The sequence below is a fragment of the Umbelopsis ramanniana genome, assembly GCF_025399195.1.
Source record: "Umbelopsis ramanniana AG unplaced genomic scaffold K450scaffold_3, whole genome shotgun sequence".
In the NCBI taxonomy this organism is placed as follows: domain Eukaryota; kingdom Fungi; phylum Mucoromycota; class Umbelopsidomycetes; order Umbelopsidales; family Umbelopsidaceae; genus Umbelopsis; species Umbelopsis ramanniana.
The window spans coordinates 173110-188783 of NW_026252089.1; the positions used below are offsets into that span (position 1 = coordinate 173110).

Sequence of the window (15674 nt, forward strand, 5' to 3'; positions counted from 1 at the left end):
CTAACAAATTGAGTATCAGATCTACATGATCTTCGCCTGCGTTTCACCATTGTGGAATTCCACTGGACACCGTTCCTGGCTTCCAAGCGCATTCGGTTCCTTTAGGCTCTCAGAAGGTTCTTCCGTAATCGTCGTCACTACCTGGATGTCGAGGTTTATCCAACAAACCAATGTACCTTGCTAGGGATAGTGTAATATTTGTTTCACTGCACACACCCCTATTTCCCTAGCCCCAGCAAAGAAAAATAGCTTGTTGCGAATTTTTTTTTTCACCCATTAAGGAGGCAAAGCAGCTTTTACCATAACGGTCAAAAGCAAGTGACTCTTTTCATTGGTGATAGGAGGTCAGGCCATACAGTGGCAGTAGCAACAGCACCATGCAATTCGCCAGGGTGAGCCAATAATTACCTTCAATTAGCCAATTATTGGTTGCCCGCCTCATTTTTCTATATTTCATCATTAATTTGCAGCAGCATGGATGAGCTAGGGATGAAAGTGGCAACTTTCGCGAACAAGCGATCGATAAAAGTCAGCCAAATAAAGGTGCCGGCATTAACATGAACCCTCGTGCAAACGAACGATCACGCCAATGTCGATATCTTTGTGCAGCGTGCGGCGGCTAGAACAAAAATAAACCTGGCACAAAGGTTTTAGCAGGTTCACTCTTTCCAAAAGGAGGAGTCAATGTGTCGAAGCTAGGAAAGGACTGCCCAAATACATAAACACGGGGTCACATTTGAGTTAGGATTGATTGAGACAGCGGATGACGGAACTCTAGGGATGAACCAACCTCTTGTGTTTTCAAGCTGTTTGTCAATAGGGCTGAGGTCAATTTCGTTTTTCCGACTCAGATGTTGAACAGGCGCTTCAATCATAGCTCGTACCTTGTGTTGCAATTACATTTGTGGTTATAAGGAGACACGTTCTTTAAAAAAATTAATCCAATGAAAATATTTAGTGCGCTCTGCGGTATTTTGCAAGAGCTTGTACTGCTCTTTCATCTTAATCGCACCTCCTCACAGAGCGCCACTACCTCCTCAAAGTCGACAACCGTGCTCGTCCAATACACATGTCAATTTTGGAACTGTTGGCCTGGACATTCCGTGTCATTTGTTTCATACTGTCGGTTGCTGCCTTTGGCTGCTTTCTAGGCGGTATCATCGCTATCATCATTCTCCCTCACGTATAAAACAAAAAGCTCCATCCGCCAAGAAACTCGTCATTCATTTTATCAAGAAACACACTTACTTTTTTCCCAAATTCGCATCATGATTGCAACACTCTTTTCATATACACACGTTATTGTAAATATTTATTTCAAGAACATCGTTGCGCTATTAACGGCAATAGATTTATAGTTAAAACACATCTTTTTTTTTCCAAACAATTACAAGTATTAAGTAGTGGGGTTTACATAGTCTAACATACTGTATATCCGCTTCCCAGCACTGGGGGGCCCTAACAATGCAAGGGGGGTAAAACTGAAGCATCCGGGTGCAGACGGTCCGATAGTAACAAAAGGAACAAGCTCTCGATGTTTACATGGCGGCCTTCTTTTCAACATCACCATTATCTTTCTCATCTTCTAGAACAAGCACCTTGTCGATCGTGTTGCGTAAATTGTACTGCTTTATGCCCAAGCTGGCGATGAACGCCATACCAGCGTACACGATCCAACTCCGGAAGATAATTTGCAACGACTCGACATATGCATTAATCACAGCATGTTGAATGGTAGGCTCCAGCGTTCGGATGATACTGGGATTCGAGATAATGTCCGTCAAAAGCTGGTCAGTGTACAGCGAGCCTAAAGCAACGGGTAGTCGGCTATACAGAGAATTATTCAGCAACGATCCGCAGATAGCCACTCCCATAACACCACCGACTGAGCGCCAAAAGTTGCGTACAGAAAGCTATAGAACGGAAATGATCAGCAAATAGGTAGCAATGCTGTGCTGTATAAAAAATTTAAGCAGAGGCTGAGAAATCTTACCACCACAGCGGCATCTTTAGGTTCCACAGCGCTTTGCACAGCAATCAAACTATTTTGCATGGTACCTGAAGTCATTTGTCAGTACTGCGTCAGCCATTCAAAAAGTTGGTCAGGTTCTTACATCCTGTAGCCATTCCAATCATCAATAGCAATCCAACTTGCTTGACCTGAGTGGAGTGTTCATCCAAAGTTGCAATCAAAACTGGCGGGCGGGCGTGCAAAGCGTTAGTCCGCGATGATCGAAAATATCCCATCACTTGTCGGTGATATCGGAAAGCCAATCTCTTTCATGTTTAGGTTTATCTCACCTGCAGCGACGGTCATAATAAAGTATCCAGCCATTAGAATATATCGGTAATTCCCAGTCTTCGATGTCAGCAACCCAGAGAGCCATGAGAGAATCACTTGCGCTAAAAGAAGAGGCATCATGCGAAGACCACTTCCAGTGGCAGTCGCGCCATTGACAACCTAAATATGAGAAGATATCAGCTTTTCTGGAGTGCTTAAAATACATGTCATGCACAGCAGCTGTGCAATTCAATTACCTGGAGGTAGATAGGTAAGTAGTAAATTTCACCAAAGTATAGCAGTCCAGTGAAGAAGATGGAGATGTAGACAGACACGACGGTTCGAATTTTGAAGACGTGACCTGGAATGACAGGGAACTTTGCAATTTTGCCTTCAACAAAGATAAAGCTTAGGCCAAGTACGCCACCGACAGTGAAGAGGATAATGATGATAGGTGAATTCCATGGCATTTCAGAACCTCCACGATCCAACGGGAACTGACGCGAAGGAACAGTCGTATTAGTGTATGTCTACCTCTAATCAGGTAGTCAATGTTGACACTTACCAAGAGGCACACAATACATGAAACGAGGAGGATGACCCCTAGGTAATCGATTTGTTTGAGTTTGCGTACAATGGATACTTTTGGGGACTTTAGGGGTAGCAAAAAGAAGATAGCAATAATGGTAATGATCTCGATAGGGACATTGATATAGAAAGCAAGTCTAAAAGAAAAGTAATGGAAGACAATGGTTTAGTATGGGTGGATGAAGAAGACTGTCAACTACTTCTCTCACCTCCAAGTTGAGTGGTCGACAAAGAAACCACCTATGAGGGGACCTAGGACTGATACAAAGCGTAGAGGGTTAGATGATAGAATTGACACGTTTGAGAAAGGCCATGGGGTAACATACTTGTGGCTAACGCGTAGACAATGCCTGTGATAGCGTGGTACTTGGCACGTTGTCGTAATGCCACAATATCTGAACAGCGACGCGGGGGTTAAAGGCGGTAAGTAAGTGTTTTTTGCCTTGGTACCGACGTGGTACAAGCAAATAAAAGAATTCGTACCGGATATAATAATTGAACACATTGATTGGATGCCTCCTCCACCCTATTGTTAGAATGCATTAATTACGACTTTGTCATGTTTAAATTTCACGCTACTTCTCATACCACCACTTACGATGCCAGAAAAGGCGCGACAGATGATGAGCATGGTCATATTCGTGGATGCACCACATAAAGTGGACCCAATGAGAAACGATGTGAGTGCAAATAGCAGCATTGGCTTTCTGCCAAAGATATCAGATAGTCGTCCATAGAGTGGCTGGAAAGCTGTTTAGAGGAAATTTAGTGCTGTATCATATATATTTTATCTGCATTCCGCCGGCAAAATTTCCTTACCGGTACTCGTCAAAAGATAAGATGACCCAACCCAAGATATCTGGTAAAGGGACTCGAACTCTGTGAATGAAACAGCGAGTTAATATACGATTGGGTGGTATAGTTATATTGCTCTAATGCGCTCGCTCGGTAGACGTCTGGTGGCAGCTAGGCTAAATTGAACAAAAAACAACCAGGAACTTACCAGATGCAATCTTGGGTAATGCGGTAGAGACACTATAATGACATAGGTGGAGGAACAGTTTAGTGGAGAATGCATTATACACATTAAAACCTAGTCCGTGCTCTTACATTGTTTGGTCAAGTGCCGAAAGAAAAATGGCCATTGACAATCTGGTAGTAAATGTGATCATAGTAAGTAGACTGAGGTGTTGAAGATGGGCATAGGCGCAAATATAATTACCCTGTGTAGACAATGATAAATTGCTTAAGCGGAAGACCTCGGCCATGGTCATTATACGGTTCATCGGTAGGTTGTGAATCTTGATATAATTCGGATTTATTTGGTTGCACTACGACGGTTGCTTCGATACATTGTTCGCCATCTTTTGGACCTTCCACTTCATCACCTATAGTCGTTAAACTTTCATTGTCGGGTTCTTTTGCTGTTACATATGTGTCTACTGACATTCGAGTGTTGTTGAAATAGTCTGATGGTGAACCATGGTAGATGTATTCAAGGTGCTCCTCCTCTTCCAAATGCTTTGGCGTCGCTCTGTGTTCGTCCATGAGATAAAAAAAAAGTATGGGCTGAAGACAGTGAAGAGTGTAAACAGAAGAGAACGAAGTGATTTGTAAATGAAGAGAGCGAAGATTGATTATAATGAATCTTTCTTCCTAGATTTAATATTGAGAAATACAAATTAGAGTCTCCACCGTTTCGACAAGTCAAGTCAGGGGGGCTTTTTTTCCTCTACGGTGATCTATGGTGAAGTAAATGAAAAAAAAAAAGAAAAGAAACTTGCTATTTTCTTTGGCTTCTGCAATTTCACGTACGTAATAGCAAATTGGAATTACTATCATTTGTCAATCTCCTAATGCGTATGCTTGGTGGAATTCGCTGCCAATTTGCTTCGGTAAAGCATTTACACTTCCGTCATGGAAGTAGTACTACATTTCGACGGAGGAAGAGGTGTTGGACGGCGATACTTGCAAACAGGCAAGAGGTAATTTGTGGCCAATGTATGTGATAATAAGTGATAGCCGTTCCCTCTTGTTTGCACAGTAAGCAATGATACAGAGGATCGATGGCAGTTGCCTTGGGGTGGTGGGGGGGGGACATCGAAGTTGTTGGCAGCAGTAGTAATATCGTGGTTTCATTCAAAGTATAAATGAAATCTGTCAACCCGAATGATTGCAAGTTGCAGTTTGAACTGCAATGTCTAACATCCAGAGCTAGTCCCTACTCTCTGACACACTTCCATCCAAGATATTGACCGGTATCTCTCCTAAACCATAGCTACGACTTGTTTTTCAATATCTCCGGAAATATACGACAGAAAGTTACGTAAAAGAAGGTGTCCGAGATTGTGCATCGATCAAAGTAAACGTTTGGCTGCCACGATAATTTTTATTTGATAGCAGGATGTTTTACCTATTCTAGGCATTTTAAAATCGGCCAAAGAAAGATGTATAATATAGCGGTCGACATTTATCCAGTTAATTGTCTCTTGGTATATTCATAGATACAGATGGATGCGCTAACGTGGACATTCAAGGATCGAGTGATTCCAAATTGCGGGATCTCAATGGTGTGATCCAGCATCTGTAGGAGATGAGCTGGGATGCCTTCTTTTTCTTTACCTAGATGCACAAGGGTGAGTTGAATTGCATTGATTAAAGCTCTGGTCATGATTTCTTTCAACTTACCCAATAGCAAAACGCATTTTCTTGGGAAGTCGAATTCTTGTAATGGAGTACTGGTGGTGGTCTGCTCCAATCCGCACAGCAGATAGCCTTCCGCCTTCTTCTCAGTCAAGAATGCGGCTACATCAGGTTCCGTGACCTCTTTCATGGGCATCCATTTCTAAAAGTATATAAGGTTTAGCGGATATTTTCAAGGAAACGGGTAAATGTTAATGGGGATGCTATACCTCGGATGATACACTGATACCGAGGAAATTCTGATCGTCCTTAATCTAATCGAGATGATGGGTTAGATTATTTGATAGCGGTAACAGCAATTTCTTCTTGTCATTCGCATACTAACCTTCAGATTATGGACTGTGAGCAGACCAGCATTGAAAATTTCGCACGTACGGCACAAGCCAGCAAGGTTGGGCAGACGGTCAATTAAACTAGCAACCACAATCAGATCGTTTCGTCGGCGCTGAGGTAGAGGTCAGGTTAGTGTAGATTCCACATGGGCCTTTCCGCCTATGTTATGCTTACATTATGCCGAACCAGATTTTTGGTCAAATCAATGTCGCTTTCTAGCATCATTTCCCAAGGCATGATCTTCTTTTGGAACGATGCATCGTCTTTGTTTTCCACAGGAGCAGGGTCATTTGCTAGCAACTCTTCTAAACTTCCAGCAGAGGCTTTTATAGCAGTTCTTTCGAGGTTGATCAACGGGAACAGGTCGGCTACTTGGGGATCCACCTTAAGGAAGGCTCGCTGTATGAACCAGGTTAGTTTTCTTCACATCTACATGCCAGCCACATATTGACCACATCACTACTAACCATGCCGATGCGTTCACTATCAGATACATTAAAGATGGTAGGAACTTGTCGGAAGATAAAATCTAGGTTGAAGTCCTTTTCTGCATCGAATTCTCTAAAGTAGTAGGACTCTTCAAGTTTTTCTCGGAAGCGAACAGCATCTGCATTTGACTCCAAAAAGTCATGAAGAGTTTCAAGCGTACGTTGATTAGCATCCAGAATAGATTCGCACGTGCTAGTGAAGGGTGGGGATGCATCAGATATCTGCAATTTGCAACAGCTAAAATGATTTCGAATCTCTTTCAAAACATACCTGTCAGAAGCTTTGTTGCTTTTATATCGTAGCCAAATTCGTCGGAGAGCGCATTGAGCTATAAGGCGAATAGTATGGTGGTTACTGGTAAGCCAGGGGAGCAGGTATGCCAATGTCTACATCCGTTATATTAGTAATGGCCAAAAGTAACTTTGAAGCATCACGCAGGCAGATATGCGCTTACCTTGTCTATATAAGCAGGGAGTTCCTGAGACGAAATGCCTTGTCCAACAAACATGGTAACAGTGATTAACGATATCATGACATGTGCCTTGGGGTTGGCATTCTGTAGCTCTGCATAAATGAATGAAAAGTGGGATGGGAACTTTGAGAGCATGCGCACCATCGCCCACTAGCCAAAAATAATGTTAGCGTCTGCCTTATGACATGCTATTCATCAGTACTGAGTAAGTTACCTCTAAGTAGCTTCTGATGGACACCATGGTTTCCTTCTTGAGACTCTCAAAGAACAGCTTTATATATTTCTCGACGTTGTTCTCGTTTATAAACTTCAGCAGTAGCATGATGGCGCACACCATTCGCAGCTTGTAAGAATGAAGACAGATTAGCTGCGATCTATTTTGCGTGAATCGAACAACGAACTACATCGCTTTCTTACCTTGCATCGATGTTCAATCTGGTTGACATACACAAACAAATGTGTGTACTTTTCGGATGATATGAAGGTAAGCAGTTCAACCAACACACCCTCAGCGAATTGGCAATGGGACTCGTCAGTGTCCTTTAGCTTCATCAATAAGATGTTCATTTGTACCCGTACAACATAGTCATTGAAACTGAAGCTCAGTTCAGCAGTCCTATGCAACGAATGCTGAATGAGCAACGTATGGAAGTGAAATAGTGCATTCGCTTAATTCAGACTTACCCTTCTGTTTCGTTTATTTCTTCCAGCGCAGTTGACTTGAGCAAAAGTGCTCCATCCATTTTCTGATCGTCACGGTAACGGATAGGTCCATACATTAGGAGTTGTATGAACTCGGATTTGTATTGCTGAAGGCTAGCCATGCTTGTATCCGACATCTTTGACCAATACCGATAGTAATTGGACGCCATTTGGGTAACGATGTATGGTCTTAAGTCACCCCAATCAAATATCTTGTGAAATGCCTAGAATGTCATAACGTTAATTAATGAACTGCATAAGTTTCTGATAACCTTTGGACAATCTGACTAACTTTTTTGATCGGCCCATCATCTTCGTTGAGCTCGGGCTTTGCCAACAGTTCTTCTTGAAATATCATATCTATGACAGCAGCCGTGATTTTAGGGAAAGTGTTACTCTGACTAGAGCTTGCGTTGATCATCTCTAGTGCATGGTCAACACATGGTTGGATCTAAAGCAAAATGTCAATGAGTGCGTTGAAACAGCTGCGGAATGCATCGTCTACGAGATATTTACCATTTCCAACGACTTTTCGAACGGAAGAGCGACGAGAAGTTGAATGCACTTCATGATCGGTATGACGCAGCTTTCTGACGCCACTTCCAGCTCGTCTACAGCATGGTCATAAAGGTCTTGTGCATCTATTGCCTCGAGAGCCGCTTGGTCATCCTAACAATTTGAGAGTCAGGCCATCTTGTTTCATTCTGCCTTACTGTAGTAGTGAAGCATACTTACCATTTGCAAATACTCCATCATAGCTGTGATACAGTTCCATTTCCTTGAAATGAATACGTCAACCAACGAGCCCCAAGTCTTGCCGAACGATTGGAAATCTGGCGTGCGCTTGAGTCTGGAGGATGCAGCAGTGGCAGCAAGTTCAGTGACATCCGTAAAGAGACCTTGTAGTTTGAACTCTTTTGCGATGGTAAACGACATTCCCGCCATAAGCAGATAGTTCATTTTGGATGTCTCTTTATCAAACGTTTTTTCTAATGGTGCAATAGAAAATGTGGTCAATATTTGGGAAAGCTTGGAGGAGTGACATGTTGGGAGACTTACCGCTACTATTCTTGATCTTTGTTTTGCTGCTTTGCACATACTTTACAAGCAGGTCAGATCGGAACGTGGTAGTCAAGATATCGCTCTTAAGGAGATACTCCGTGAACTTGGCATAGAAAGGGCCGTATGTTTGAGCTGCTGTGTGTTGGTTACCTGATATTTGGTGCGCTTATGGCAATCTTAATGGTGAATTAACATTATTGACTTACCGACAACAGCATCAACATCGCCCTCGAGATACAGCAATTCCATCTTTTGAATTAATTTGACACACACTTCAGATGTGAGGCCAATGTAACCTAGAGTGTATCCCATGAAAACGTTAGTGCTGCCTACCGTCTGTTATTAAGAAACACAATGGGTACATACCTGCACCGTCTCCACCATGTAATGCATCATAATCAGACCAACTTGTCAACAGGAGTACAACAACTTTTGCTAGGCAGTTGTTATCACAGTCTTCTTGTCTGTAGCCATAATGAAAGCGTCAGAAGAAATTCCTTCAATCAAACGGTTGGTGTGAGAAAGAATGAAAACACATACTGGACAAGCTCTTGTAATCTCTCAATCAGCGGCGCAAATTGGCCGCTTGATTCCGGACTGAACATCGCAACTCGGGAAATGATATTTGCTTCATTTTGAATACTCTCCAAAGAGTCTGATTCAGAAATTGGCTCATCTACAAAATCTTTGGTCTTTTTTGCCAGCTGAGCTACAGCCTTATCCTGTGAGAGAGGGATGAATGAGTGACCTAAAGACAGCAAAAATGAACGTCCAACATTTGGCAGAAAAGCTCACATTATGTTCTGTTTCGTATTGCTCGATCCATGATTTCATAAAGGTGAACTCTGTAGAATCTACTACCATCGGATATCGATTTACAAGCGAGTTGATGGTCCTAAAGGTGATATAAAGACCGGGGTTAATGCATCGCCAGCTACTGAATTGTCGACCCACAAACACCTACTTTGCCAAGTCCACAAATGCGAGCGCTGAAACATTCGATAGCTGGAATACAGCCTGCATACATAGCCGTCGCATCCATACTTTTGCGTTCTGTTTCCTGATGGTTTCATTGATTTAATACTTGGATAACTTCATGGCAATATCATGATACCTTCGCTGGTACACTACCAACGCACTTACTGAAAGTTCATATTTTTATCAATCAACACTCTGACAGACTTGAGTTCCTCGGGACCAAACGCCTTGCAAGGTGCGACATCCGTCAACGCCTCGGTGACGTACATCATTGCAACAAAGCTTGTCATGACAAAGGCTACATGATGTATGAGTTGTTGTATCAAGGTAACCTATTGATACGCGAATCATGAGTACATCAGCGGATGGATAATCCTCATTATCATCGAGGGGGAGCAAAGCACTTACCTTTTCTTCGGCGTCCTCTACCGCTTCTATTAATTTACGGATGAAACCACGAAGCATTTCCCCAGTAGGGCTGACCATGGCACCAAGAGTCGAGACAGTGTACAGACTAGTTGCATCGATAGCAGCGAAGAAAACGCCAAATAAAAAGTCGTATTGTCTGGCTACGGCGAGCAATGACTGCTTGGTTTCGAATCCAAAGACATATTCCAGGATTCTCTTACGAACAGACATAGCTTCGTTTTGAAATCCTCGATAAAGTAAAAGCGTCCACCACGACGGATCTATAGCAGGATCTGAGCTGAAAAGCAATAGCTCGAATCGTGGTAGGATAGGATCCACCAAGTGAAGAACGTTCTCGTGCATGATATCGTACAGCAAGAAAAAGTCTTCATACAAGTTTTGATAAGCTTGAGACTTGTCGTCCTCCCATTTGAAATAATGGGTCCATTCAATATTATTAGGTGTAGTGATTTTGGTGGTGAGGTCTATGACTCGCTTGAAAATGTAAACGCCGTATTTTCGTGCAGTAGAGTCTTTGCTCTTCAGGCCAGCCTGAATAAGCTGCCAGAATTGGTCTTTCAATCGAAGGTCTAACATGGGTAGACCGGTATCGTCGTCAAGTTCAAAGTAAGAATCGAAAAATCTGGCCGTCAATCCATAGACTTCCGAACGCAGCAAATTTGTTGCAGGTAAAAAAAAGATCCCGCATGTTCTCTCCCACAACATCTACTCATACTACATGTAAGCTGCATAACCCTTTGGCTTTGATGTTTCGAATAAAAAAAAAAGCAGCTAAATACCTGACAAATCTTCGCCTTTTTGCTGGCATTTTCTTGTCGATAATACAAACTGGATATGACATCGTTCACGGCTTTTGTTCGCAAGGTAGCGTCGGTACATGAGATCAGAGAGATAGCAACCAAGCCAATGACGTCTATCCATACATTGTCGTTTTGTACATAATGTAGAACTTGGTTAAGCGTATCCAAACAACATTCCAGATCCAGTTGATCGGGGAGTGAGTCGCGCGTGGCTTGCGCCTTGATAGCTTTCCATTCAGCTATATCACCTAATTGTGCGTCAATGAAGTCAACTGGATCGAGCTCCACAAGGTCCACCTCGGTTTGCATAGCTGTGACTAGTTCACATAAAAGTAATTGGAGGAGATCAATTGAAAAGTCAGTTTCATCTTTATCGAGAGCCGAGGCGATGCGTTCGGCTAGTGTTGAGACAATTAAGGCGATGCTTTCAGTAGATATCATGGAATCTACTTGAAAGCTCTCTAGTACGATGGGCTTGAGAGTTTCCTCGACCACTGACTTGTCTTCCACAGCGGTGACGGTTGGTAGTAGTAACTTCAGAATTCCAAATCGTTCTGATTCCGAGTCGCACTTGTCATACTGAACTTTGAGCTGAGAATTGTACAACACTCTTTGTTCGTGGTCAACGGATGACAGTAATGAATACAGCGGGCCCGCCGTGAAATCTGCCGCCATGGATGACAGTGGATGAAGGGTCTGTCTGTGGAAGAAAAAGGAAATACCCAAAAAAAAAAAGACAAGTCGTGAAATGAAAATTCGCGTGCCAAAATGTCACGAACGGATGGTCAATTTTGTTTTGTGTTTAATACATTTTTCAGTGTCCTTTGCAGAGAGGCTCCTTTATTGTAATGAGCAATGATAAATTACAAATGAAATATATGGTACGTGTTATTTTAATCCCTCGTAACTTCCTCCCATCGTCGCATGCAAGAATAAGCGCTGTAATCTGTTGGTGGGTTGGGTTAGCCAGATCCCTTTCTAGGTAGGTCAGTTGAAGGCTACTTACCAAAGTTATCGTCTGCGTTACAATGACATTTCTTTTGCAATTCACGTCGAGTGGGACAATGTGTAAATGGATTGTGTCGGTAGCCAATGTCATCAAAGAAGTGAACTTCTGTTTTGTTGAGGAATATGGCAGCAGCAATGGAATGGACCGGCGCATCACCCCATCTTTCGTAGAAGAAACCACCCGCGCGATCAAGGTACTCGAAATATCGAAGATAGGCAGGTCCGCGCAACCAATTCAAATCAGCAATTTCAAAGTTGGACCAAAAGTGGCACATGTTGTAGGTATCTCCACCATCATTGGTCACAAAATCAATCAAATTGTTTTCTGGGATGAGATCGGGATATTCCTTCATGAAATTTTTGACGGTTGGCCATAGCGTACGAACGGTGGATTCGTATTCAAAAAGAGAGATCGTCCAACCTGGCCATTGGGTATTAGTTTAAAATGCTGAATATGATCTTAACGGAGGGCTTTTACATTCTCAGTTGATTTTGCTTACCGTATTTCATTTTGTTTTCTTTCATGTAGAGGAAAGGGTCATAATCAATGTCACAATAAAAGTCGACACTGGGTTCAACACGCCTGATTCAAGAATAGAAAGATTAGCATGAATGGGCCAAATGATATGAGAGACAAGCCAAATACATACCAGTAATAATCATATTCCAGCATCAAAGGGTGTCTGAAAAAGAAGCCACTTTCAAATCTGAGGAATGTTGGATTAGTGACAGGGCCAACAGCTGTTCTCTTTCAAAAGTATAAGATTCGTACCTGCACATATGACGATACGACAAATTGTCACCGTAAATAACACCTTCTCTACCCATTTGCTCCCGAAGAGCAGTGGCTTTGTCCACATCAATCCATTCCGGGTAGCTCCAATGGCCGTGAGGAATGATACCTGGAAAAAAAAAGGGACGGAGTAACAATGAGATATGGCTCTTGGCAAACACTCCATGGTCATAAACACTATCATGAAGTATGTTACTCACCATATTGAATCTTTGCATTGGTCATGCCCCGAGTCAATTCTTTGAATTCTTCAGTGAAGGGTTCGTCGTTGAGAAATACATACGGGTAGTTGAACTTGTGGTTGAATCTTGCCTCTAATTGTCGCATGGTCCATCGCACATCATCCAGTTCTTTATTTCTGGTCAAAATAACGAAGGCGGCGTTGGCACGGGTGGTGTTGTGCCAAGCAGGGGGCAATGATGGGTCTGGGAGATTGGGATGTGGCTCTGAAACAACCACCAGTTGTTCAGCAGATGACGCGCTTTGATCTACATGGGCAGTTTTTGTAGATCCCGAGGACCAGTTGAGCGGGAATGCATATAAGTAGAAAAGACAAGCTATAACAAGCGTCGACAACAGTAGCGGCCGTAGCTGAGACGAAGTAATGGTGACCATCCCAGTGAGGAAACAGCTAAAGGTGGACGGTTCTGGGAGCCGACGAGCACAAAAATTTATTTACAATTCCGCAAAATGAGGTAAGAGATTTTGTGTGCGAAAGGGGAACAGATTGAATTTTTGTGTGTTTATTTTTTTTATTAACATTATGTAGATGGGAAATTTTGCACAAAAAAATACGACTTAAAGCTGGTTGACAGCTCCTTCAACGCTCTTCATTATACGTTCAATGGCATCAGCTGTCTCCTCCTTGGTGACGTTCAACGGAGGAATCAAGCGGAGGGTCTCGTAGATGGAGGTGGTCAACAGTAACATATCATGGTTATCGCGGGCCTCGTTTGCAATCTTGGAGGCAAATCCGGCGGGAACACCAGAAAACTCAATACCAATCATTAAACCAAGTCCTCGAATGTCGACTGAGGCTCCCTTGGGAAGCATCTTGGGAATACGTGAGCGCAATGCTGAGAAAAGTTCTTCGGATCTGAGCAAGAGAAAAATTAATCAGAAATAGAAAGTTTTTAAAAATTGAATGCCACAGAATTGGCTTACCTAGCATTGGTGTTTTCAAGAAGCTTTTCGTTATCAAAGACTTCCAAAGTGGCATTGGCAGCAGCGCATGCAACAACATTTCCTCCGTAGGTACCGCCCATGGATCCAGCGGGTTGCTTGTCCATCAATTCCTTGCGTGATACAATACCGGATAGTGGGTAACCGGAGGCAATACCCTTAGCCATGACCAAAATATCAGGGGTGACGTTCCAGTGCTCAACGGCAAACATCTTGCCGGTGCGACCGAATCCAGACTGGACTTCATCAGCGATCAAAAGGACATTATTTTTGTCACAAATTTCTCGTAGCTTGGCAAGGAAATCTAGATGTTTGTGTACAATGACGTTATTATCGCCACACAGACTCATGCCGCCAGTGCTTTATATGGACCTTACCTTTAGGTGGTACAACGTAGCCTCCTTCTCCTTGGACAGGCTCAATGATAACAGCAGCAGTATCAGATGGCGCAGAGCGTTGCTTGAAGACCAGTTCAAGCTGACGGATGGGATCGTTACAGCAGTTGTTGATGTTGAAGGTATCTGGGGAACTCTTGTGCACGGCACACTGGTTACAGTATGGGAAAGGAGCAACGTGAACACCAGACATCAATGGACCGTAACCAGCACCATAAATGGTCTTTGAGGTAGTCATTGACATGGTACCGATGGTACGACCGTGATATGAACCTTGGAACACGATGATATTCTGCTTCTTGGTAGCGTGTCTGGCAAGTTTGACGGCCGCTTCAACAGCTTCGGATCCAGAATTCCAGAAAAAGAAGGTATCAAGGCTCTTGGAGGGCATCTTGGGTTGAAGCTTCTCGATGAGTTCTAACATGGGCTTGTGGTAAAAGATGTTGCACTGTCCGTGAGTGAGTGTAGCGGCTTGTTCTTGAACGGCCTTTACGACATGAGGGTGACAGTGACCTAATAGCGCGTCGTGTGTAAATGATCCGACCAACCACGTCAGCCTAGCTACGATGTTGATAACTTACCAGTGTTGGTGACGCCAATGCCTGATGTGAAGTCAAGGTACTTCTTGCCCTCGGTAGTGAAAACATAGGCACCCTTGCCCTTCTCGATGACGAGTTCAGTGCTTCGACCGATACCCTTCGCGATGTGGCGTTGTCCGAACTGAGCAAGTTTTTGAAGAGTAGACATAACTGACGATGGATTTGACAAGAGTGGGGAAACAACGGCAGGTGCCTGAGAAAAGAACTGGCAAAGGACGTTGCAAAGAAAAGAGTGACTTAAATACTGGTATCTCACGTTTTAGGTTTGACTGCCATCCCACGCTTATTGGGTAACTACAGCCAATCAGAAGCAAAGTACCCAGCAAGCTTTGTCAATACTGTATCATCTTGAGGCGGTGTTTTTACGTTCCGCCTTAACACCCGCCTTCTTAAATATTGTAAATTTCTAGAGAGTAAACCACACATAGATAAGCCAGGCTATAGCAGCTTATAATGACGACTAGGTGTGTTTTGTTTCTTCGCTCGAAAGAAAAAATCGACCGTTCTTTTGAAAAGTATTCTGTCACTACTCAAGATACGTCAATATTACATTTTGCTCTTGAAGCAGATTGCAAAAATTGCTCGTTTTACAACGCCTTGATCGTACAATATGAAAGGAACTGTGACTTGCTATAATAGTGTACGCAGTAGGTTACTGAATAGAAGACGGAGACGTTACGATTTGCATAAGCGATGGGGTTCTAGATGGGTTGTGGCAGTACCTGAGTGCTAATTTATGCTGTTTGCTGACTACCTCTCAGAGCATATCCACCAATCGTGCCCGTCGGAGAGCAGTATAATCAGTATACGACTGCTGTTGTCTTTTGGTGTACCAATCAACAACGTTTGTTGGTAGCTTC

The 15674-nt window shown here is 43.1% G+C and overlaps 4 protein-coding genes across 4 annotated transcripts; all 4 read right to left on the bottom strand.

Annotated features, from left to right (window-relative positions):
• Positions 1 to 1538: 1538 nt before the first annotated feature.
• Positions 1539 to 3906, bottom strand: K450DRAFT_288208 (uncharacterized protein; the record flags this gene model as incomplete). The annotated part of the gene is made up of 12 exons (XM_051593542.1): positions 1539 to 1913; positions 1994 to 2058; positions 2115 to 2195; positions 2302 to 2461; positions 2539 to 2778; positions 2847 to 3006; positions 3079 to 3127; positions 3196 to 3264; positions 3353 to 3395; positions 3468 to 3619; positions 3689 to 3748; positions 3873 to 3906. Coding segments are annotated over 12 exons (1488 nt in total), but the record flags the coding sequence as incomplete, so codon positions are not given.
• Positions 3907 to 5219: 1313 nt separating this feature from the next.
• K450DRAFT_220139 (uncharacterized protein) lies at positions 5220 to 11537 on the bottom strand. Its single transcript, XM_051585497.1, has 23 exons — positions 10817 to 11537; positions 10017 to 10742; positions 9774 to 9940; positions 9595 to 9690; positions 9426 to 9525; positions 9171 to 9352; positions 8997 to 9094; positions 8837 to 8926; positions 8628 to 8762; positions 8304 to 8557; positions 8085 to 8237; positions 7861 to 8019; positions 7551 to 7792; positions 7284 to 7482; positions 7081 to 7209; positions 6849 to 7016; positions 6665 to 6780; positions 6373 to 6586; positions 6080 to 6304; positions 5898 to 6017; positions 5782 to 5826; positions 5558 to 5714; positions 5220 to 5491 (listed from the first exon to the last, which is right to left on the bottom strand). The coding sequence occupies exons 1-23, from the start codon at positions 11510 to 11512 to the stop codon at positions 5340 to 5342; spliced, it is 4623 nt and encodes a 1540-aa protein (XP_051448826.1). The 5' UTR covers positions 11513 to 11537; the 3' UTR covers positions 5220 to 5339.
• Positions 11538 to 11616: 79 nt separating this feature from the next.
• Positions 11617 to 13279, bottom strand: K450DRAFT_220144 (uncharacterized protein). Its single transcript, XM_051585498.1, has 6 exons — positions 12839 to 13279; positions 12618 to 12747; positions 12496 to 12552; positions 12346 to 12428; positions 11844 to 12266; positions 11617 to 11783 (listed from the first exon to the last, which is right to left on the bottom strand). Exons 1-6 carry the CDS (start codon positions 13251 to 13253, stop codon positions 11731 to 11733), a joined length of 1161 nt encoding a protein of 386 aa, XP_051448827.1. The 5' UTR covers positions 13254 to 13279; the 3' UTR covers positions 11617 to 11730.
• Positions 13280 to 13350: 71 nt separating this feature from the next.
• Positions 13351 to 15033, bottom strand: K450DRAFT_220146 (uncharacterized protein). Its single transcript, XM_051585499.1, has 4 exons — positions 14797 to 15033; positions 14198 to 14728; positions 13803 to 14124; positions 13351 to 13734 (listed from the first exon to the last, which is right to left on the bottom strand). The coding sequence occupies exons 1-4, from the start codon at positions 14960 to 14962 to the stop codon at positions 13437 to 13439; spliced, it is 1317 nt and encodes a 438-aa protein (XP_051448828.1). The 5' UTR covers positions 14963 to 15033; the 3' UTR covers positions 13351 to 13436.
• Between the last annotated feature and the right edge of the window lie 641 nt (positions 15034 to 15674).

Bases quoted from the DNA above. Each gene is read 5' to 3' on its own strand.
- K450DRAFT_220144 (XM_051585498.1), bottom strand. From the start codon at position 13,253: ATGGTCACCATTACTTCGTCTCAGCTACGGCCGCTACTGTTGTCGACG. The intron at 12,553-12,617 runs GTACGAATCTTA...AACATTCCTCAG, and splicing joins TCGTATCGTCATATGTGCAG to ATTTGAAAGTGGCTTCTTTT. The intron at 11,784-11,843 runs GTAAGTAGCCTT...ACCCACCAACAG, and splicing joins TAACGCAGACGATAACTTTG to ATTACAGCGCTTATTCTTGC.
- K450DRAFT_220146 (XM_051585499.1), bottom strand. From the start codon at position 14,962: ATGTCTACTCTTCAAAAACTTGCTCAGTTCGGACAACGCCACATCGCG. The intron at 14,125-14,197 runs GTAAGGTCCATA...ACAAACATCTAG, and splicing joins CTACGTTGTACCACCTAAAG to ATTTCCTTGCCAAGCTACGA. The intron at 13,735-13,802 runs GTAAGCCAATTC...TCTCTTGCTCAG, and splicing joins CTTGAAAACACCAATGCTAG to ATCCGAAGAACTTTTCTCAG.
- K450DRAFT_220139 (XM_051585497.1), bottom strand. From the start codon at position 11,512: ATGGCGGCAGATTTCACGGCGGGCCCGCTGTATTCATTACTGTCATCC. The intron at 9,353-9,425 runs GTGAGCTTTTCT...CCTCTCTCACAG, and splicing joins AATACGAAACAGAACATAAT to GATAAGGCTGTAGCTCAGCT. The intron at 5,827-5,897 runs GTTAGTATGCGA...CATCTCGATTAG, and splicing joins TCACAGTCCATAATCTGAAG to ATTAAGGACGATCAGAATTT.